Here is a 25136-nt window from a genome sequence, read left to right as displayed (position 1 = left end):
CTAGGGCATTAGGCCTGATATCGCAAATAACTGTGTCCGTCTTCGCCTTGATTCTGATTTTTTTTCTTACGGCTTCCGTCTAATGCCTTATGGCTCACGTCTGCTTTTGTCTCAACCTATACCAGCTCATACTCGTTCCGGGACCACCAGCTTCGGTACTTTTCATGCCGGGATACAAGAAACAAACTCACACGTTGAACAAAAAGCAGCTCTTATTATCTGAGCGGAGACTTCTCAAGATTTCCACCTGTTTAACTCGTTGTATATCTCCAGCATTTAAACGACGACTTAAGGATTGTTATTAGAGTGAAAAAATAAGTTTGACAGAGCAAGCAAACAACTGAATCACAATTTGACTGAAAAACAGTTTTGTTTATGTTAATAAAAACTCCCTTACCCTTTCTAACCCGGAGCTGCTTCTGGGAAATATAAAATTTCAAGATTTTTCATTTTTTAAACTTGAAAATTTTGTACTCAGTCATCATTATCGTGACAGCTAAATATTTCGTCATTGCAATGAACAACACAAAATAATGCGTAGTTTAGATATTTCCTAAATAGATCGGAAAATTCATACATTTTTGATTCTGCTCAGAAGCAACATTGGGTTATAATGGGTTAATAGAAAAACCAACGCAACGGTGGGTAATTTCAACTAGCGCGCCTCAAAAAAATAGCTTAAGGATGTATTAGTGGTGGGGAGAGAAAGGGGAGAGGGGGCGGAAAACTGTTCCCCACCCCCCGACAAAACTCCAAGTTTCAGCCCTGATTCTATTTTCCCGGTTGATTTGATAAGCAAAATTTAGTAGCACTTTTTACTTTAATTCATTATCGTGGAAGATTAATATTTTTCACAGTGAGGTCACGATTCAAGGTTCAAACAGAAGATAGATGACCCGAGAAAACAGTGGCGTAGCGAAGGGAGGTGGGGGTCCGGAATCCCTCCCCCCCTCCTCCCGAAATATAAGAGCACAATTAATTTCCTTCATAAAACAAATATTGAATAATCGTGAATTTACAAAAGATTTCTTTGACAAATGAATATTTTTCGATTGTGACAATTAGTTTAAAACCCTCTACTTAGTACTGTGTTTTTCAAAAAATTTTCCCCTGATTTTGGACCCCCCCCCCCCCCCCCCGGAACGAAAATCCTGGTTGTCCAATGCTGAGGAAAGTTGATTTTCAACCTTCCTCCCTCTTAAAACTTAGGCGCACTACTTTCAGAGCTAAGGGACCTAAACAGTGGAGTAGCCAGGAATTTCGTTCAGGGAAGGGGTCCAAAACCAGGGGGAAATTATTGAAAAAAAGGGTACTAAGTAATGGGCTTTAAACTAATTTTAACACTTTTCATAATCGAAAAAACTTCATTTGTTAAAGAAATATTTTTTAAATTCATGATTTTTCGATATTTTGTTTTCTTTTATGAGGTAAAATGATTGTGTTTTTATATTTCGGGGGGTCCTGACGCCCCGGACCCCCCCCCCCCTGGCCACGCCTTTGGACCTAAAGCCATAACGTCTCACTGTCGCTTGGACAACCTCGTAGTCTCCGCCACCAGAACCCGGCCTAAATGTCCTCGTTGCGTTCCATATCCTTCTCCCAAACGCAGTTCTCAAACAAACCCCCGCCGTCTTCACTCATCGAAACCTTCTCCGCTCTTTTTCTCTCTCTTTATCTCTCTACTTCCACCCATCCGCGACCCACCCAACTCCAGAGCTCGTGCACCATCGACGTCACCTATTTCCCGTTCGACCAGCAGACCTGCATCATGAAGTTTGGGTCGTGGACTTTCAACGGAGATCAAGTGTCCTTACAGCTGTACAATAACAAAAACTTCGTGGACTTGTCCGACTACTGGAAGTCGGGCACGTGGGACATAATCGAGGTCCCGGCCTACCTCAACATCTACGAGGGCACGCCTACTGAGACGGACATCACGTTCTACATCATCATCCGACGGAAGACGCTCTTCTACACCGTCAACTTGATCCTGCCCACCGTACTCATCTCGTTCCTCTGCGTGCTGGTGTTCTACCTGCCGGCCGAGGCGGGGGAGAAGGTGACCCTGGGCATATCCATCCTCCTGTCGCTCGTTGTGTTCCTCCTGCTCGTCTCTAAGATCCTGCCCCCAACCTCGCTCGTGCTCCCGCTCATCGCCAAGTACCTCCTCTTCACCTTCATCATGAACACGGTCAGCATCCTCGTCACGGTCATCATCATCAACTGGAACTTCAGGGGGCCGCGGACGCACCGCATGCCCAACTGGATCCGCCTGACGTTCCTGCACTACCTCCCCATCATCCTGATCATGCGGCGGCCGCGCAAGACTCGCCTCCGCTGGATGATGGAGATGCCGGGAATGAGCGCTCCGCCCCCGTCCTACGGCTCGCCGGAGATGCCCAAGCACCACGGCCTCCCCGGGGGCCTGGGGGGCGGCGGGGGCGGCGGTTCGGCGGGCGTGGCGGCGGCGGCGGCCGCCGCGGCCGCTGCCGCCGCCGCCAAGAGCAAGATGGAGGTGATGGAGCTGTCGGACCTGCACCACCCCAACTGCAAGATCAACCGGAAGGCGAGCGCGGAGCGGGAAAGGCGGGAGAGCGAAAGCTCGGACTCGCTGCTGCTCTCGCCGGAGGCGTACAAGGCGACGGAGGCGGTGCAGTTCATAGCGGAGCATCTGCGGAACGAGGACGAGTACATCCAGGTGAGCGTCTTCTCATGCCCGCGCCTTTCACACGCATGCGACCACAGTAGAGCAGTAGTGTACGTAGATTATACCTTATGGGGGGCCTAAGGTTAATTTTATGAAAATAAATAATAATAATAATAAGAACAATAAAGAGGTTAGTTTAAGTAATTTTAGATATTTCCATCCTATTTTATATCAAAAATGAATTTGATACCTTTGGATGGTATTAGATCAGGTTAATTATATCATATTATATATAATTAACATGACAATTTATGAGAATACATACAAATTTTAATCAGGTTTATACAATTTTTTCATTGGGGATAAATGCCAACAAGGTCAGCAATAAGGTTAGGTTAAGTTATTTTAGATTAGGATTTCCATCAAATATTATATTAAACATGAATGTGATACCTTTGGGAGGGCCTTAGATCAGATTAATTATATATGAAGATAAATGCTCACAAGATCAACCATGAGGTTAGATTAAGTTATTTTAGATAAGGATTTCCAATGTATATTATATTTAAAACGAATATGAAATTTAAAAATAATAAGAGGATCCCAAAGTAGCTTAAATAATTTTAAATAAGGACCTTCATCATATTTTATGTTCAAAATAAATTTTATATTTAAAAAAATAACAGAATAGAGTAATAATAGTATGTGTGTTGGAAAAACTGCGGTAACTCTAAGTGATTAGCTTTGGACAACTTAAAACCTAATAAATTATCCTCATTTTGGCCTTGGTGGCAATAGGAGTAGAGTCCTCACCTGTGAAGCTGAAGGTCATGGGTTTGTGTCTCTCCTGCAGTATCACCGACTCCATGGGGCCGAAGGGGGCCAGAGCCCCCTCAAAAATTCGTTATTGGTGTGAGGAAAAAATGTGTCAGGCTTGTAGATTTTCCCCGGAGTGTCCAGATATCGAGATTTGAGTTATCAGGGTTCAAATCTTGATAATATGACTCATCTAAAATGCTTAAAAAACTTTAAACTCACTACTCATAAAATTTCCCAGCGCAAGATCCCCGGTTTGGGCCCCCCCAATATTTTTTGTAAGTCGGCATCCCTGCTCTCCTGGGTACTTCTTTCCAGAGCAAGGATGTTTGTGATCATTCATTATTTGTTGCATCTCTGCAGGGATGATGACTTACAAAAAATATTGGGGGGCCCAAACCAGGGATCTTGCCCTGGGAAATTTTATAAGTAGTGCGTTTAAAGTTTTTTAAGCATTTTAGAAGAGTCAAATGATCAACATTAAAACCCTGATAACTCGAATCTTGATATCTGGACACTTCGGGGCAAATCGACAAGCCTAGCACATTTTTTCCTCACACCCATAACGAATTTTTGAGGGGGCTCGGGCCCCCTCAAGCCCCATTGAGTCGCCGCCACTGTATCTCTGATGTAAAGGTCAAATAGTGCTGTTTTTGGGCTGATGAATATAAAAAAAAGCTTGGGTGGATACCTATGGTTTGGGTCCTCCTACCCCCAGCATATATATCCTTGCATTAGTGCTCCCAAGTGACCAGATAGAACATTTGGAGATGTCCATCCAACACTGTATGTTTATATTTGAGTCAACATGATTCTTGAGTGCTTAGACAGGGGTGACAAACCTATCACACAGGTGCCTAAATTGGTACGCTGAGCAATTACATATTCTGACACCAAGAGTTGGGACAGCACCTAGGTCAATGAGTTGGGTTGGCTTATTAGTCCAATTTATGTACTCTTTTTTCACAAACTTTGGCACCCAATTGCCAATATGTTCACCACCCCTGCCCTAGGCACTAGTCTCACACTCCCCTTCAAGTTTTTATGAATTTGCCTGAGTGCTAGAAGGTGTGTGGGTATTAAAATAGGCTGAATTAGGAGAAGGTAAGGTTTATGATGATCAATTAATAGTGTTGGAGTAGCACCTTGTTGTAAACAGTTCAAACTTGCATATGGTTATTAGCAAGTATCAACTTCATCAGGGGTGGATCCCAGATTTTTTTCGGGGGGGGGGGGGGGGGGGGGTCAAAGCAAGGCTGTACGCAGCATTTTATTCTGGGAGGGGGTACAAGGCAGTGGTGTAGCCAGGAATTTCGTTTGGGAGGGGTCCAAAAGCAGGGGGAATTTTTGAAAAACAGGGTACTAAGTAATGGATTTTAAACTAATTTTAACACTTTTCGTAATCAAAAAAACTTCATTTATCAAAGAAATATTTTGTAAATTAATTAATTTTCTATATTTTTTTCTTTTATGAAGGAAAATAATTGGTATTCTATATTTCGGGGGGGGTCCAGACCACCCTTCTATATTTCTCTAGCTTCTCCACTTCTATTCGCATTATTTTTTTCTTTCCATTCCATCTGGCGGGGGGTGACACTCTGGCCAGTCATTGCTTTCCCGTCAGTAAAAAGAGAAAGCACTCCTGCCTCTTTACTTTTCCTTTCCTGTTCTGATTTTCTGCACATTTGCATAATATGACACAGGAGTGAAATCGAAAGTAAAATAGAACATGTGAATAGTAATTAACCCTTTCACTGCTGTGAACGTACCTAGTACGATCGCACGGCAGACTGCTATGAAAATACTTTTTCTTCCTCCCTGCCATGCACTTAAGCAAAAGCACTTCGAAGGGTCCCTAATCCAGGACCCTTTCCTCGACGAGCTCACCCACGCAGGACCGTCTCATCGACCCTACCAGCAGGGGGCCTCCCTCCCGAAAAGTGACTGCTCTCACTGCAATTTGAAAATCAACCAATCAATCCGATCATCAAAAAATGACTGTTTGCATCACACTCCTGCCAATCAAGCAATCAAGTACGTCCTTAAACCGTGTCTCTGCGATGAAAAATAACGATTTTGTTAACCTTGATAAATGGGCCATTTTCCGGTGGTCCGCAGCCACGTTTTTAGCCGCAAACAATCATTTTTTGATGATCGGATTGATTGGTTGATTTTCAAATTGCAGTCACTTTTCAGGAGGGAGGCCCCCTGCTGGTAGGGTCGATCAGACGGTCCTGCGTGGGTCAGCTCGTCGAGGATAGGGTCCCTGATTAGCGACCCTTTGGAGGGTGTACCACACCCATTATTGAAGTACGTGCTCCATGGGCCCACGAAACGCATTTTAACCTTTTCGCGGCATGTGAGGAGAAGGTTTTCAGAGATTCAACAGCAGCAAAACGGTTAATGGAGGGAATGGATAGGGATTGAAAAAGCACTGCTGGCAATGTGTTCTCTCTCCATTTTAATATTTTAAATAAATCTATTTTTTTTAACTACTAACAACTCTTGAATTGCTAGATATTCAAGTAGTATTTTTTTGGAAACAATTTCTAAATGAATAATCGAAATGGATGGACAATCCATTCATGATCTCTATCTTTGTACATTTTACCTTGCTTTCTGTGTTATGTTTTTCCTACTTCTTTTGTACCCATTCCATTGAACAGCTATTGGTTTCCATCTGGGGAAGGTTGGAAAAGTGAGAATATATGAAGTGTTTTGTGGAACTGTTTGAGAAGTGATGGGTGGATGCTTTCAAAATGCTTCGAAAATAATATGTTCATGTGCCCACATTGGCAATTAAAATGCATATCAATAATATTTCGTGCTCATAACATTCATCATTTCTCATGCCGGAAATCAGGAACCAAGTCTTATATGTCCCAATTGAGTTAATGTAATCCAAAGAAACGGTTTATCCATATAATCAAGGCTATTCGTATTAACTGAGAAGATCAGAAGCCATTCCACAGTCCTACTCCCCTGCCAGCAGCCTCAATGGCTATGTGGCAGGGGTTTTAGGACACCAGTTGTTAAAATTTAAGAGAGTAGGTAAAATGGGGGTAGGTCAGAATAGAGTTTTTTCCATTATTTTCTTAAGTACTTGGAGGGACTGATGAAAGGTAGAAAATCTTAAATATTTAAATTTTTGTTGTCATAAATTACCATGGTACCTATAATTATATGAATACTTTTATACAACGCACTCAGCTCATAGAAAGGATGAAAAGTTTTGACAAGTGTACGCAGTCGTTGGTTTTGCATTTTATATGTTTAGCAGTAAGAATACATTGTAAAAGAAAAACATGGCAGTCTTTTGTGGCATATTAATACCATATATGTCTGAATATAGTCCCCCCTTTTTTTCCAAAAATGCCCATGATAAAAGTTAAGGAAGGGACTATATTCAAACCCATTTTTTAAATTTTTTCCCGAAACTTAAGCCCCAAAATTAAGGGGGGGACTATATTCAGAGGGGGACTATATTCAGAGGGGGACTATATTCAGAGGGGGACTATATTCGGAGGAATACGGTAATTGCAATAGCAATAATAGGAATTTCAGGGTACATAACAAATAAGTTTGTGTATGTAACTTCTGCAATACATTTTGTAGCAAGTAAAAGTACTATTTTTCAGTAATCCTATCATCTGGTATCAGGTGTAGCATGGCATATTCAGCATTTATTTTTCTTTATTAAGTTTATCATGCTTTTTGACATACAAGTAGTATTTACTTGCAAAGGAAATGCTTCGAAAATAATAAGTTCATGTGCCCATGTTGGCAATATTAACTGTGTATCAATAATATTTCGTGCTCTCAAAATTCATCATTTCTCATGCTTGAAATCAGGAACCAAGTTCACATGTCCAAATTGAGTAAATGAAAAATATATAAACTAAAAATAGTATAGTAATGCTTATTCATTATGCATGAATGAATGAATTATTTTATAAATTATCATCTTAATGCATTAATTTAAAATACAGTGTGTCCCAAAAAGAATGACCCAATTTTAACTTGTATTAATATTGAAACAAATGTCACTAGGCAAGCGAAACACCGCCAGATGTGATCGGCATTGTTTAGAGTTTTACAAAAATCCGCTGAATGTCACTACGAGCGTTGATGTGGAGTGTGTAACCCTTAGACCATTGGTCTAACAATTAGGTCTAACAATAAGGTGCAGCCAATCTCGCTGAAGGTGACGTACAGGACCGCGAGAACAGGCTTTACACTCTTGGCCTCCTTGGTCCCCTGACATAACACCATGCGATTTTTTCCTTCTGGGAAATGTTAAACAGCATGTTTACGTTCCTCCCTTACGTCATGACATTGATGAACAAAAGCATGAATATCAGCTGCTGTGGCTTCAGTGACAGAAGACACCTTACATTCAGAAAAGTTTCTTGGGTTTTCTGCAACTGATACGCCGGGAAAACCTAAGATCATACACCTTACATTCAGTTTGGGATGAAATCAGCTATCGGCTAGATGTCGTCCGCGCAGCCAATGGAGGACATATTGAACATTTATGATGGTTTTTTATAAACTTTTGTCTTTTGTGAGTAATTTAGTATACAATATGTTGATGTTAAGCCCTTCCTCCTAATAAATAATCTTATTTAAAATTGGGTCATTCTTTTTGGGACACACTGTATAACTAGCGCAATAAACCCAGTACATAGTCAACCCTTTCACTGCTGTGAACATACCTGGTATGATCGCACGGCAGGCTGCTGTGAACGTACCTTTTCTTCCTCCCCGCCATGCGCTCAGTGCTTACGCTGGTAGGTTTCCCAAGAGTGGGTAGCAGCAAAAGGGTTAAAGCTGAAATGCAGTGGAACCCATCCATTGTAAATGAAAGAGAAAAGCTCGACAGAAAACAGTTTTCAGTGAAACTTTCAATATCTCTGTCAACTATGGTGCAGTAGAATGTTAATTCTGTGGGTAATAATGGAAACAATGCCTTGCTTTCTAATAGGCATGTGAGGAATGAGTGATATCAAAGAGTGCTCATCATAGTCTTCCCATGCCAAATATTGGGAGCTATAATTGACGAAAGTGGCTTATCATTGCTAAGGATATTATGCTGTATGACACCTTGTTTGTGCTCATTTAGCGCTATCCCCGGGCCAAAGCTGAACTTTGATAACTTGAGATTTTGGTAAATAATAGAATGAGCAAGGGAAGGCAGCCTTGTCTCACAGCCCACCCTGATTCTGCATTGGCTACCCTCACTTGTGCAGTTTATGCATATATATTTTGAACTATTTGTCTTTCCCTCCAAAAAAACATACATATTCTCATAACATTGCCCATCACTTCCCCTCGATTCTTTAACAAGAGCTTTTCAAAAACCAGGAAGCGAGAAAATATATCTAGGTTATATTATACCTTCCTCTGTGGGGTCTTAATAACCGCGATGGCATCTTCAATTGACTTTTCCATCCAGAATCAACCTGAAATTTTCACCCAAGTAGCTGTTTGTCTTTCCATCTCCATTTGTCGATCAATAATTCCAATTTTTTATATGATTACCCACCTAATGAACCTATAGTGCTTACGCTGCATTGCACAGCCTTGCAGTCTATGGCTTGATTTTATCAGCACCAGAATTAGAATTACTGTCACAAAATCGTCAGGCCATGACCCGTCTCTGAAATTCCAATTTATTAATTCAGAAAAAAATCCCCATAACCTTCATTGAAGTCTTAAAAAGCACTCAATGTTTGGCCACTTTCTTTACCTTTGGATTCTGATAGGTTGTCTGGTTGTCTATTATTTGAGACCAAGAATTTCTGATAATAAATTATTCTCATCCTGCATTCTTTTTGCTATTTGCATTACGATTATTAAGAATACTAGTAAACCTACTACATAATAAATCTTCTTTGAATTATTCTTCGTCTGTTTAAATCTTTTTGTTAAATGCAGAAAGAGTAGGCATTTGCTAAGCATGAATTTGAGGAAGAAGGAAGAAAAGGGTTAAAAAGGAAATTATATATTTTTACTCATAAATACCTATATGAAGGAGGCAATGAAGGAAATAGAAAAGTAGATTATCAAAGGAATCAAGGTGATTGGAGATCAAATCAATGTACAGTTCTTTGTTGAAATAATTGCAGAGCTAGGGCAAGGTAGTCCTACAGAACTCTCTTAACACAATGGGGTCATCTACTCAGGCCTGCAATTGTCATTAATTAAAGTTTCAGTAGATGGATGCTTTATGGCAAAAAGTTTCTTCCCCATTTAAATATTTCCTCATCAGTTTAACCCACTAACGGCCAAGGCTAATATTTGGTAGAAATTTTTAAATTTATCATCATATTTAGTCTTAATGGATGCTAGAAAAAAAATTTGAGACCCTGAAAAATTTATTTACGCCAGAAAAATAATGTTGCATTTTCGTACCTTTGGTGAAATGTGGGTACTTTGGTTCAGGGGTGAAGCTAAGAATGAAGGCCTGGGGGCTTTTAGGCACAAATAATACTTGGGGGTGTGGGGGTATTGCATACCCGCCAGGGTAAGCAGAAGTTGTGAGGGCCCTCCTTTAGAAAAATTTTAAGAATAATGGTTCAAAATGGCGAGTTTTAAGGCCTTCTGATGGATATTTGATTAATCCTTACACTATTCTATAAGTAATACTGATCCAAATAAGTAAAATGGATTGAACTTTTAAAAAATTTCTGAGCTCTGGGGGGGGGTTTTAACCCCCAAAACCCCCCCTCGCTGCGCCACTGCTTTGGTTAACATACCGTGATCGTTCTTCTTTACCTTTTTTATTTATTCCATTGTTTTATTTATAACCACATAGAAATGCATAAATTAACATTTAAAATCATTAAATAACCATTCATGAAATAATAAAACCCTTCTATTTAAGAAAATTATGAAAACTTTTTGGATACCAGGGAATTTTACATTTTACTCAAAAATACACTGTGTGCCTGTTATATTACCTGCACCTCACCTTTTCCTTGATACTTTTATCCTAATAATATTTCTACTAAATTCTATTTCTAATATATCTACATTGTCTTTTTTAATGTTTACTAGTAAATAATTTCCAGGTCTGTCTTTTTTTCTGATTTGATTGTCCTTCTGCATGTATTTCATCATGATTGTCATTACTAAATCAGTCACCTCTGATTGACGTTACCACGACATATGGTCTAAAATCAATTTGAGACATTTATTAACACCCAGTAGCTTTCCTAAAGATTTTCTACGAATTAGTAAACACACTATCATGTAAATTTGTAAACAATAGCCACCTCCACTTTTTCCTCTGATTTTGATTCCATAATTTGTGTTTGTATTATCAAGAAGATCTACTCCACCACTCCCTGGGCTTATTGCAATCCCCAATGAGGAGAAGCTGGGGAATTGCTATCTCTTTTCTTTCTAAAAAGCTAAATCCATTCCCACTCCCTAAATGGTAAATTGGCTATGTCTTTCTGGTCACAATTACAACAGAGCTTTCATTCCATTTGACCATGGACAATTCAAATTCCTCGTCAAAAGCATAATCAATTGAGCCTCGTGGTTTTTCCAAGAGCCTACAAGTGGGCACTTTCCAGTTCTATTTTCCCGAGTGGTTCCACTTCATGCAAAGGATCGCCTTACTTTCAGTGTTTGGAACAAGAAACAGGAAGAAAACAAGTCGTCAAAAAATGACGGGTGCTGAGTTAGTATCAGGAATTATTTTCAAGAAACCTGAACAACAATAGCTCCTAATCCTACCTTCACTCCATGAAGGTTTGATTGATTTAGCCCCTCGATATGGAAAAATTTGGATGAGGTAACCATCTGAAGAGCAAAGGCACCATAATTTGAACTCAAATCAAACCGGTTTTATTTTTTATAAACATTTTTGCTGAGTGGCATTTAAAATATGGAACCATTTGCTCATCCATAGAAAGGCTATGAGAAAAAATTCCATACTGCAAAAACATATCATTCAATATAGTACATATTTGTCTCAGCTTTGCAAATTTGTCGGTTTTGTCGAGAAAAAAAGTGAATATTTTCCTTTATGCTCCTATACTTCTTTTACTCATAGTTTGACGAACTAATTCAACCCATTTATCCTCATCTTTAGATAAGTACGTATCCTGCTGCAAGAGAACATGATACGCAGAGAGAATCAAAATCTCAAGAAAATTTTCAAGTCTACAATACTTATTTTAAACTCATGCCTATTACTATAAGTACCAGTGGTGCAGTGAGGGGGGGGTTTTAGGGGATAAAACCCCCCTCAGAGCTCAGAGAAATTTTTAAGTTTAATCCATTTTACTTAATGGATTAGTATTACTTATAGAATAGTGTTAGGACTAATCATATATCTCTCATAAAGCGGTAAAACTAGTCATTTTGAACCATTAATATTAAAATTTTCTGGAGGAGGGCCCCCGCAACTCCCACTTACCCTGGTGGGCACGCAATACCCCCACACCCGTAAGTACATATTACTTGCGCCTAAAACCCTCCCCCCCCAGCCTTGATTCCTAGCTGCGTCCCTGATAAGTAGCATACTTTTTGAAAAATAAACCATATCCTCCAAAACCTCATCATCAAGAAGCAGGAGGAAAATATCAGATGGAGACATACCTTCAAATTAATGTTTAATTTTATCATCATGTTCCTTCTCTTTAGATATTGGACCACGCAAAAACTTAGCATCAATATCATTTTTCCTTTTGGAAAATTAGTCCCTTTTATCAGAGGATCAGACACCATTTTTAGGTACGCTGATATCTTTCTTTCTTCTTCTTGCACACTCAGCCAGTGCTCCACTATGCCATCACCTCGATGCATTTCCAATGTACCCGCAATGTCATTGTTAATCGGCTTTGCAGTTCAAGTGTTATCATCGATGTCCTCTTCATTAGTAAAGTTGTTAATGTCTGGTGATATGTAGACAACATCCATGGCTTCATCCACAGAATCCAGAGTTTCCTCTAAAGTGGCCGAGATATCATGGGTGGACATACACCATCTTTAATTATCCATCTGCACTGCACCTTAGATTGTACTATAATCTCGGAAAATTTGATGAAATAAAAAAGATAATTTTTTTCACTCCTACATTGCCTGAAACTTAAATGCTGTACCCAGTTACACCCGTCATACCTTAAAATGCATATAGAACTATGGGACTAACTTCTTGAAGCCTTCTTCTACAGTTGTTAGGTAAAATCCATTGATTTTTACATTATAGCAGTGATCCGTTTCTGAATAACCATCACTGTTTGAGAAACTGTACATTACAAACAGTTGAGAACAGATTGGTCTTGGGGTGGGAAATTGAGCTGATCATTAGTTCATAATGTAAATCTAACAACTAAATGAAGCCACTTTTTTTGATATGACAGCACATTTTATGGTATTTAAAACCCAACAGAGCTTAAATTGATTCACCGAATAATTTCAGGGTGGCTTACAATGTTAGTGACCAAGGTTTGCTAGATTTGTCTCTTGGCTCAGTGCCTCAGTCCTAATCTGCCGAACCCCCAAACGCCAGGCAACTTTCAAAATTGTACATTTCTAAATATTTGATTTGATTTAAAAAAATGCATTAATCAAGCATTCATAGTACATTCATAATACTAGTACTAAGATTCATAAATATTCTTAGTGCACATGTAAAAAAATATTAAGTTGCTAGCCTTTGATGAGCAAGAAATTTGGTAAACTTGAAAAATTATGACTAAATAACCACTTTAAAGTTTTATAAGAAAATGGTTTTAAAAATATCATAGGAATAATTAACCATGGAAAAACTATTGAATAATGGAGTAGATATTTTTTTTATATTAAAAAATGGTGCGTTTCGCACCTTTGGCTGTAAATGGGTTAAAATGAGAAAATACAGAGTATGCAACCCTCTTCTCCTGAGTTGGTGATGTCATTAGAGTTCTTGTTCAGTTACTCGTACAGAGAGAAACTTCTCTTGGAGGATAGCAATATGGTGGTTTCCTATTATTTTTTTATTACCTAAATCGAAATATTATTACTCCTGGAGTACACATTTCACGCTTTTAGATTTTTAACCTTTTTGCTGCTCTTCAATCTCCGAAAAACCTTCTCTTCATATGCGGCGAAAAGGCTAAAATGCGTTTCGTGGACCCATGGAGCAGGTACTTCAATAATAGGCATGGTACACCCTCCATAGGGTCGCTAATCCGGGATCCTATCCTCGACGAGCTAACCCATGCAGGACCGTATCATCATCATCATACTACTCAAGAGGGAGGCTGCCAGCCCGAAAAGTGACCACTCTGACTGCAATTTGAAAATCAACCAATCAATCCGATCGTCAAAAAATGATTGTTTGCATCACACTCCTGCCAATCAAGCAATCAAGTACGTCTAAGAATTGTGTTTCTGCGATGAAAAATAACGAATCTGTTAACTTTGCTGAAAATGTGGCAGTGGATCACCGGAAAATGGCCATTTTTACAAAGTTAACAAAATCGTTATTTTTCATCGCAGAAACACAGTTCAAAGACGTACTTGATTGTATGATTGGCAGGAGTGCAATGTAAACAATCATTTTTTGATGATCGGATTGATTGATTAATTTTCAAATTGCAGTCAGAGTGGTCACTTTTCGGGAGGGAGTCTGGTAGGGTCAATGAGACTGTCTTGCGTGGGTGAGCTCGTCGAGGAAAGGGTCCTGGAATAGGGACCCTTCGAAGTGCTTTTGTGAAAGTGCATTGCAGGGAGGAGGAAAAAGTACGTTCATAGCAGTCTGCCATGGAATCGTACTAGGTACGTTCACTGCAGTGAAAGAGTTAAATGATGATATCTAGTTTACCTAATTCATTGAAAAATTAAAATTTTCAAGCACGCAAAAACGCGCGGCTAAGTATGAATGCTGGGGAAAGCCCGTGTGACGTCATTCTGGTTCCCGCTGCCATCGTGTGTGATGACCTTGGGACAAGAGTATGTGCCCCGCTGCGATGCAGGCTGCTAGCAGGTTGCAGAGTACCCTGCTAGCAGGTAGCGCTGGGCTTAAATAAGGATTATTAATACCTTATGAAACGAAGGAAACTTTCCGACCATAGGCAGTTTTAATAGGTGATTATTAAGACATGTTTCCCTGAGCTCTGTGCCTCATGCGTGCATTGGTAATCTCAGACGATGTAAAACTCCTATCTACTCGTATAGAAACTAAGTCCCTGTGACGCCACATGGAGTGGCATCACATGGGTGCCAATCTGGCCTTTTTCAAGTGCGGTTAAAATTGACCATTGCCATTCGCCTAAACTGGGATTTCTAAAACCAAATAATTGGTGTATTATGAATACACTAATAGTGGGTAACGAATCGAAATCAATGCCTTTTGTTTTCTTTGATGTAGGAAACTACCCTATTGCTAAAAATATTGTTAACGCCAATGAGCTGTATGAAACTAATGAGCTGAGGAGTAATGCAGTAGGGGTGGAACTACAACTTATGAGTTGGGTTGACCATCAACTTATCTATGAAAGGGTTAAGGCACAGAGGTGGTTAAGGTTGCTGATTTTTTGTTGCAAATCGCTCGAAATGTTGGTGGCAAATCAAAGAATTGAAAAATTTTGATGCATTTATTTTTCAAACTCTATTGCAATCACCATTGATTTTTTTATTGTTTTTGGTTAATTTTTTTATTGTTTGTTAGTTTGCTTTACAAACATAAGGCAAGTCAAACTATAAATAGCGATACGTACTTCACATGTAAAATATGAAACATATTCATATATTGTATAAAACTACAGTGGAACAAAATAGATAAAATGGGTAATGTATGTACAATGGCTGAAAGAGATGGTTCACTCACAGTAAATATTCTTCTTATGCATAGTTGCAGAAGGTATTTTTTTACTCTAACTTTGAAGGTATTTTAATTGCTAATATTGGCATGAAAGCCAATTGATATTTTTATGAAATACAGTATGGAAATCATTGATAATAAATCAAGATGTGTACTCAAAAACAGAGGAGAGAAGTAATGGCCAATGTTTGTTACAAAAGAGAGAGATTCAGGCTTCAATTGGTGGAAGTTAAACATATTTAAATAAATAAAAGATCGTACCACTTTTTCACAAGATTTTTTAATGCGTACAATGGATTTCGGCTCACAGAGCCGTCATCTGGTGTCTTGTACCAGATGATGGCTTAGTGAGCCAAAACGCGTTGTACGCATTAAAAAATCTTGTGAAACAGTGCTACGATCTTTTATTTATTTAAAAAGAGAGAGAATTGAGGAACCTACCTTGGCAGCACCATTACCGGCCGCATAAGATGCACAACAGACACTTAGCATCAGATAGCCCAACCTTAGATGGCATTCATAACAAAAGAGCTAGTTACTGTTTCTAAGGATCATAAGACAAGAGGCAAGAAAACAGTGAGTGAAATCCCTCAGGTGGGGTATTGATACTCTACAGAGATTAGAGGCATGGACCATCAGAAAATCTTTTCTGAAAAGATCAGGAGACTAAGACACCTTGCCTTGTCTCAAAGGAGGAGACTGAAGATTGAAGGGGATTGGGTTAGTGCGGTGGCTAGAGTGTTGGCTTCCCACCCAGCGGGCTCGGGTTCAAATGCCGTCGGTGGCAGAGAATTTTCAAAGACTGCCCGATCCCTGCTTGAGTGTTTTGTGGAGGACATTTCAAGCGCAACACTCTGTCCATCGAATGGGACGTTAATCCGTGGTCCCCTTGGCGCCTTTCGATAAGAGCAGGCTAATGCCGATGCCTGGTTTCTCTCCACCCTTCCTTCCATACCCTTCCGTCATGATGTGAATGACCTCAGCTGTCGGTCGCATCCTCCAAACACCATAAAGATTGAATCGCCAGATAGGTTGAGAAACAAAGGTGTTTGAGGGGGAGGGTGTGAAAGGGTAATATATTTCGAATCTGTGTATATCCCCGTGATCTCGGGATAAATAGAAAAGATGATAATCTTTGAGATGGCTCTCCAATAATATCAATGGATCCAGCCAAGATAGAGTGGAAGGTATCCATAATTGAACAGCTTTAGCACTTCTCCATTTTTTTTTTAACACACAACTGATTTGAGCTCATAGAGCAGTCTTCAGGTGTAAAGCAATTAATTAGCATGAGCAGTGGTATAAATACAGATTATAGGATAGGATGAATAAAGGGAAGAAGGAGGAAAGATGATCAGTGTATGGCAGGAATGGATAGGGCAGGAGAACAAGGGATTTCGGAACTCTACAGAGGGATTATCCAACCCTGTGTAGAAATAAGGATATAGACAGAAGAATAGGAGAAAAAGGTCTCAGAAGAGTACTATAATCCAAAAATGATCGGTCCCCCCACATATTCGCCAATGACTGTGGTTATAACGTATAATGCTCAAATAAAGTTAACAAATCGAAATTCATTAGGTATTAAAATTATGTTAAATCAGGAAAAAAATAATCTTTACACATGAATTAAGACTTATGAAGTCATAGAGGTCATATTTTCCACCAATAGTAAGGGATTGATCCGTATTCAGTTTTAAAAAGATAAAAAACGCAAATAACATTAATGACATGAAACCTTGGAAGGAGGATGAAACTCTCCTGCTATGTTTGAAACACCCGCTTGCCGTTGTTTAACTATGGTACTCATGCTAATGTAGGTCGAAGTTTTGCCATCAACAAGCATATAGATATTACTACTAAAAATATTATTTTTTTTAGTATAATATAAATTTAAAGTTTTTTATACCCGAAAATAATAATAAGGTTGAGTTTTCGATTTGATATCAAAGTTCATTTGTTCACTTCCGTTGGCACCGGATGTTGAAGATCGGCGGTGTCCGCTTGAAATAGTACTTGTTACGTTGTTCAGTGAATTTTTGTAAAAGTGTTAATGGCACTGATCATACGTATGTTATGTGAGGAGTTATATCGTACTAATTGGGAAAAGCACGCTTTTGAAGTTATGTGAAGTGTACAATGTTTTAATGTGAAGTGAAACGACGATAATAGGTAATCCATATGATTACCCAACGTATGGGTGATTGTTTGAGGAAGTAACAAATATACCTTGTTGTAGCCGCCGAAGGATGTTTCCGTAGGAGAAGCAGAAATGGCTAGATATTCTGTGAGTAAGCACTCCACGGTGCTTTGAAACCGTAAGTAGTATCATGCAACTCTTTTGTCGGGTGGTTGTCGCTCACGGGGAGGTTTTGCAGGCTAACAGGAGCCTCTCAACTTCCTCGTCCTCTCACGGTCCTCGTTTTAAATAATTTGTCAGCATCCTTACCTTAGAAAGCAACGAATCATGATGAGCTTCATGAGCCTAAGTTGTATTTTTATGATTAGCGATTGGTGGTAGCGAGTAATTTCAATTCAATCATGGGAAATTTGTCTAGAGAAATCACATCTAACACAGAAAAATGTGTTTTGTTCGGAGGAAATAGCCCTATGAAAGATCTTTTTGATCGAGGTTGGAGATATCAACTGGCACAAGCTTTAATAAGTACGTACTACTTACACGAAAAGTGAAATTGAATCGCCGACTGTATCGGATGTAATTCCTCGAAAATTTATTTTATTTAGGAAGTTTTTGCGATATTTCTCCGATCATGGCTTTGAATGAATTATGTGAAAGACTACCTTTTCATTATATAGAAAAATTTCTCTTGATTAATCCATGCAAGGCTATTTCAGTATGCTTTATAGTCATTAGTTATCAGAGAGAACCCACAGTTCCGCAAATCAGCTTAATGTGCCCCAAATGATGCATCGCTACTTTCATTACATATGTACTATGTTAGTCATTCCAGTGACATTTGCATCCTTCATGTTGTCATGATTTAGGATAAAATATTATATAGAGTTTTATGACAGCCTTTACACCATCAGCTCATACGCCTAACTCTGAACCTAGAAAGTTGTTATGATCACTTGTTGTAATTTTAAAGTGACACTAATTTGTGGATAAGTATTTCTGTGGTACCATCATGCCATTACATAATGTCTGCAAACTGTCTTGTTCATAAATATATGGGGATAAGGGGAAGACCAATGCAAGTTTTGACATCTGTGCTGGTGTGGCCTTATTTCAGGGAAAGCCTGTCCCCCCACAGCGTAACCCAATGTATGTGCAGGCTGACTATATAGCTATGTTGTTTGGAATATATGTAGAAATCAATATCTAGCTCTTTCCGTTATGATGTGCAAATAAACACGAATCAAATAATCTTAAGCTTAAATCTCTTGATACCTTGCACAAGGTGTAGTTTGCCACTTGCTGGTATAATATTCATGGCTTGCACTGGTAAAACGTAGGTTTCATGTGATTCAAAGGTAGCATGCTGAGAATCCTCTATCATCATTTGCAGACAAGCCAGTATACTTAATTTTATCTTTGATGCAGTCCTAATTTCATTCTTGCTCCCAGAATTGATGGAACATGCAGTAAGTTTAAAGGCATCCAACCAATCCATAGAAGAGGAAAGTGGGAGTGTGATAGAAAAGCGGATAGACGTTGGCTAGATGCTTTTCTACTTTCCTGTATTTCTATTGATTTGGCCTCAATGTGAACTCGGCATTAGTTGTATATTTTCATTGGGATCATCAATTGTTTCTTTCCATGGTTCCATTCTCTTCAATGACAAAGCTTGGTAAGGTAACTTATCAACAAAACAAATTAATTCCTTTATTAATAATTCAAGCATCAATGATTCAGCCACTGAATGGTTTATAGAATTTGATTCCAAGATTTGGTCCTGAAAATCCTTTTCTTATCCGTATCATAGGCAGATTTAGGGGGGTACTTGCCCCCCATAAAAAATAAACTTTTTAGTAAAAAATAAAGCTTAAAAAATAGACAAGATTTTTAAAATATACTTATCATTAGACTCATCTTATTTTGTATATTACAGAGCCTTAATCATTTAATTTAATATTGATAACTTTCATACTAACATAAAGAGAATATTTTCTGCAGTTGTATTTTGTTTTTAATATCAAATATTAGTAGACCTGTCAGACCCTTGTGCCCCCAGGGAAAAATCGTGGATCGCCCCTGATTGGTATCCTTGGATAAAATTGTCTGAGGCAGGCAAGATAGAGGAGAAAGAATACATATTGGTCGAACAAAATAAGATTCCACAAGTGTCACTTTGGTACTGCACACTTCAACCGCTAAGATCAGGTACATGTACCTAGGTCATCAGTGTACTTGGAGTTGGGTATATTAGAGTATCGGGGAGTCTAGGGTCACCAGGCTTTTCTTGGTTTACACATTAGCCCATTGCCTTTATTGAGCTTTTCTGTTTGACACGTGTCCACTCTTGAAGAGTGCATCAGAGGAAAGTGATTTTACATCAAATTTACTCTGCTCCCTCTTCAACATCAACCATAAGAATATTAATTACAGTACATGCCTCCTGTTGGCACCAAACTGCTGGGCTAGGTATTTTATCCTGCCTTGGAATACATTCTTTCAAAACATATCTTTTAACTCCCAGCTGCCCATGGTATGGAATCAATTAACTTCCTCTGCATCAAACCTGATTTTAAACACCAAAAAATTTCTATCAATCTCCAATTTTTGATAGTAATGTAATTTTTTTAGATTTCCACAGGAAAATTTCATATTCATGGCTATTGATGTGCTGATATTTTGATTCCCCCAAGTATGGCAAATATCACAACACTAAATACCTATTATTGTATCAAAATCATTATAGGGGTATGAGTGTGCTCTGGAGTACTAAATATAAACATATAAGCACCTTACCTTACACCTTGTACACCTTGTAAGTGACTGCACAAGTATTATTTGTCCCTACCTCTGAGTCAGATAATTTTTTCACTCGGCTAAAATCACTATTGTTGTTGAAGTTCCTCTAGAATTTTTGGGGTTAAAAATGCATAAAAATCTTTAACTATGCATAAAACTCTTTTTTTGTTGATGATGTAAGTTTTGCATATCTTTCCCCATCCATAATTACATGGGTGGATCTTCAGTATTTGATGACTTTCTTCTTTTCATTAATTAATCTGTAGCTTTGCTAGCTAGCTCTCTTTCTGTCCCACTCATCTCATTGCTATTGCTAATTACCTAACTTGAGCTGTGCTGTCTTTTGTCCACCCTTCCTGTCTGTTTTGCTCTAGTGTAAGATATGGTTAGCATTGAAATAATTCAATGGTTACTCTGGATAGAACATAAGTACTTCTTCATTATCAAAATCTCACCAACTGTCATGAAAAAAATATTGCCATTGCATTTAACTAGGGATGGACGGATCCAGGATTTTTTTCGGATCCGAATTCGGATCAGATCCTTGGTTTTCGGAGCCGGATCTTTCGGATCGGATATTTTTGGATCCAAATGCATTTTCAAATTCCTGACACTGAGATTCCTGAGAGATGATTGTTCAATCTCTCGGGAAGAGTCACACTATGTGCCAGTCGTATTTTGCCTTTTTGATTTTCCATGGCTGAAATTCTCCTACGTAACCTCTGCAAGGGCTTTCAAACAAAACGGTTCATGAGTAGGACAAGAATCGCATGCGACAGCGCATTCCAAGATACAATCGGAACTCTTTCCACCCTTATGGGGTGTTGTTTTCACTGACGCTATTATTTAAAATTTCGGATCCAGATCCAATGTCTTCCGCGACTTTGGATCTGATGTATCCGATGAAGGGCAATATCCGCGGATATTTGGATCCGATCTGATCATCCCTACATTTAACCCTTTCAAGACAGTGGAGTTCTCACCTTAGCGTGACTGCTGAACCAAGCCCCAAGAGACTCTTCCGTCCCCTCTGTACTTTCAGGACATTCTTTGAGAAGGGTCTCGTGGATAATCACACCCTCTCAGTACCAACCTTTTTTGACCCTTCCTAGCAGGGACTAGGACTTATCTCAGACTCCGAGGGTAGTTGGGCTCCTTCCTTTCGGGGTTCATAACCCTACCAGTGGCATTGGTTTGCGGTCAATCATGCTTTGTTTGTACGAATTAGCTGAATGGATAATTGTTGCTTGAATGTAAATAGCATACTTTGAATTGAATTCCTCATTTTATTCTTTAAATTGTCAAATTTTGAACCTAGACTTAGCATCAATATTAATGCATTTAATGCAGCAACAATATCCATCTTGATGTTTATACTGAAATCGAGATATAAGTTAATAATTATAGTGAAATTTTGTTTAAAAATTTTAAATGCTACTCAAAAGACAAATAATTGAATTCATAGTTCATATTTTTTTGGGAAATGAACAAATATTTATTTCGAAAACTGACTGAATGAACAATTGAATGACCGCGGTCCCTTACCACAAAGAGGAGTAATAATAGACGAGGGGTCAAGGTACCTGCTCCTGGATTTTGAGAGTACGACCTAAGTCCCACTTTGTTTGGTCTGGAAACTAAGGCTTCATGAACCTGCGATCATCATAAAAGGGGAAGAGCAAGAAAATATATATTTTCGGCATTCGTTCACCTGGGTAGGAAAATCTCTGACGAAAATTTACAGCTTTCGTCTCCTGAGTCAAGAAACGTCCTACAGCAAATTTTTGTTGTTAGTTGCAAAAGGGTTAACTATACTTCTGTTGTTGATTCCTCCATAGAAACAACTTAGATGATAAAGATAGCTTTTGTTTTGTGTTTTTAGATAAGTATCTTATAGTACTGTGGTAAATTTATCCTCGAGTATTATGAATTACCTATCTCTGCCCTTGGTTATCTTCCACTGGCATTCATCTGTTCTCAGTAAAATAAATTTGGTTTCCTATGGCTTGTGGCTCATTGAAAGCGGATGTTTGGCTTATAGTGAGTCTTTCTTATTACAAGCATATCTTAGAAATCTCCTCTTTCATTGCATCCACTCTTCCTTTTTCTCTAAACCAGATTTTTTGTGATATTTATTCTGATGGCCATGTCTCTCTGATTAAGTATTTCTGATGGCATTGTTTTCTGATGCAATGAAATTATAATGGCAACAACAACACTTTCAGATGGGAAAGATAAATTGGCATCAGAACTGTAAAGTCTACTGGTAAAGATTTTAGACTTAACTTCCCACATTGCACCAGATGAAGCTATTAATATTTCATGCCAAAGCAAAGATTCTAATGTCCTCGAAATTCCATACCCCATACTCGAACAAATTTTCAGTGGTCATGCCTCTCTTCAGTTAGCAGCCATGAGGCTGGTTTGTAGTAACTTGACATTCATCCTTCTTCTCTAACATCTTCTTTAGCTGGTATGTAATATGATGCTTTGTTCATATCTCTGATGATCTGATTGATGTATGCAAGTGGTTGTCGTCCTATTGTCCCTTCAGTGACTTACTAGTAGGCTATTATGTCTAAGAGTATGTCCTATCATAATTGCTCTCTTTTCTGAGGCTATTAATTATGCTTCTCCTTGTCCAGCTCTTCTGAACACTTCCTCATTTTTTGCTTGATCCGCCCAACTGATCTTAAGCATTCTCCTTGAGCACCAAGCCACAAAAGCCATCATCTTTTTCTCTTACCTTTCTGATTGTCTATTTTTCACTTCCATATGTAGTCATACACCAAACTTACATCTTCAATAGTCTTCTCCTTTATGTTAAGGTCTATATTTCCAGAAGTAAACAGATTTTTCTTTCTGTAAAAGGCACTCTTTGCTTGAATATGATATCTCTCCTAATATAGTCCCCCCTTAATTTTGAGGCTTCAGTTTCGGGAAAAATAAAAAAAAAAGCATTTGAATATAGTCCCCGTCCTTTACTTGTACAATGGACATTTTTGGAAAAAAAGGGAGGAATATAATTTGATGAATACAGTAATTCCCCTACGTATCTGTCCTTAACATGTTCTATCGTAGGTTATCAGAGATGACCTAACTCACTAGTGGCTTCATATTCCTTCCTGGTGACCAAAAACCAAACACATGAGACTGCAGCTGAAAAGGAAGTAATAGGGTGGTTTCCTTTTATTTTTTTATTGCCTAAATAGAAAGATTATTACTCCTGGAGTACGCATTTCACAATTTTAGATTGTTAAATGACGATATCTATTTTTCGCGATTAAATGAAAAGTGAAAATTTTCAAGCACATGAAAACACAATGACTAGGTAGGAATGCCGGGAAAAGCCCGTGTGATGTCATTCTGGTTCCCGCTGCCACAAAGTGAGGTGACCTTGGGGCGAGGACATGTGCGCCGCTATGCGCAGGCTGCTGATGCAGGTTGCTAGCAGGTAGCAGAGTACCCTGCTAGCAGGTAGCGCTTCGCTTAATTATGGATTACAGTGAAACCTCGATTTTACGTTCCCCCATTTTACATTTTCCCTGATTTTGCACACTTTTTATCAGGTCCCAAACAATATCGTCTGTAAACAATGATACTCTATTTTACAATTTCCTCAATTTTGCACTTTTTGTAAGTGGTCCATTCAAAAGTGTAAAATAGAAGTTTCACTGTATTAATACCCTATCAAACGAAGGAAACTTTCCGACCATAGGCAGTTTTAATAGGTGATTATTGAGACATGTTTCCCTGAGCTCTGTGCCTCATGCATGCATTGGTAAACTCAGACGATGTAAAACTCCTATCTACTCGTACAGAAACTAGGTCTCTGTGACGTCACATGGAGCGGCATCGCATGGGTGCCAATCTGGCCTTTTTCAAATGCGGTTAAAATTGACCATTGCCATTCGCCTAAACTGGGATTTCTAAAACCAAATAATTTGTGTATTATGAATACACTAATGGTGGGTAATGAATCGCAATCAATGCCTTTTGTTTTCTTTGATGAAGGAAACTACCCTATTGTAGCAAATCTCTTGTGGGAATTTAAGCCACTCCTTTGCCTTCTCTTACACCTAGTTTGACTCTCATTGGCCACAAAAATCATTCTCAAAGGCGTAATAAGTATCCATAGTTGTGCATAAAACGGGAACATTGATTGTGCTTTAGAAAATGTCCATCACAGAATAGGGCTTATATCTCTGACAGTGGCTTAGTAAGCACGACCTCCATCTCCTATGCATTGTTGTGGACTTGAGATGTCAGCGTCTTGTTCAGTTAACCCAGGCTGAGATTCCCCTTGGAAGATGGCTTAATGGTGTAACTGGTAGCACACCTAACTGGCAATCAGGAGATATGGGTTTGAATCCTGGCTAAGCCAAATGATTTCTTTCATGGTGAATTTCATCCTTCATATCTTCATATTGATGTGTAAAAATGAGCCTGTTTGTAAGTCATAGCTTTTCATCACAGGGGCACAGCTAGGAATTAAGGCTAGGGGGTGTTTCAGGTGCAACTAATACTGGGGGGCTTAGTGATATCGCATACTCGCCACGGGTAAGCGGGAAGTACGGGGGCTATCCGCTAATTAAGATAAATGGTTAAAATGGTGATTTTTACGGCCCTCTGAGGGATATTTTATTAATCCTCATACTATTCTATTAGCAATATTAATCCAATGAAGTAAAATAGATTTAACTTAAAAATTTGTGTGAGCTCTGGGGGGGGGGGAGGGTCTTATCCCCATAAAACCCCCCCTCGCTGCACCACTGTTTCGTCATACTTTGGCCCAGTATGCCAAGTGCAATTTGGTATCCTCAGGAGTAGTTTTCCATTACTCTGCTTTTTTTGGGTTTTCAAGGCTTAGGCATTTCATATTGAGATTTCATGGGACATGTACATGATTTTAAAGT

The 25136-nt window shown here is 38.9% G+C and overlaps 1 protein-coding gene across 1 annotated transcript in view; it reads left to right on the top strand.

The window, feature by feature from the left end:
- The window catches only part of LOC124168649 (acetylcholine receptor subunit beta-like 1), a 310521-nt gene that overhangs the window by 277200 nt on the left and 8185 nt on the right, over positions 1-25136 (top strand). Inside the window, exon 6 of the mRNA XM_046546912.1 lies at positions 1715-2698. Within this exon, the coding sequence (XP_046402868.1) occupies positions 1715-2698 (984 nt within the window). The remainder of the gene's footprint in view (positions 1-1714; positions 2699-25136) is intronic.

Source organism: Ischnura elegans, chromosome 12, assembly GCF_921293095.1.
Source record: "Ischnura elegans chromosome 12, ioIscEleg1.1, whole genome shotgun sequence".
In the NCBI taxonomy this organism is placed as follows: Eukaryota; Metazoa; Arthropoda; class Insecta; order Odonata; family Coenagrionidae; genus Ischnura; species Ischnura elegans.
Note: the sequence above shows the minus strand (reverse complement) of the source record. Positions and strands in the feature narration are given on the sequence as shown.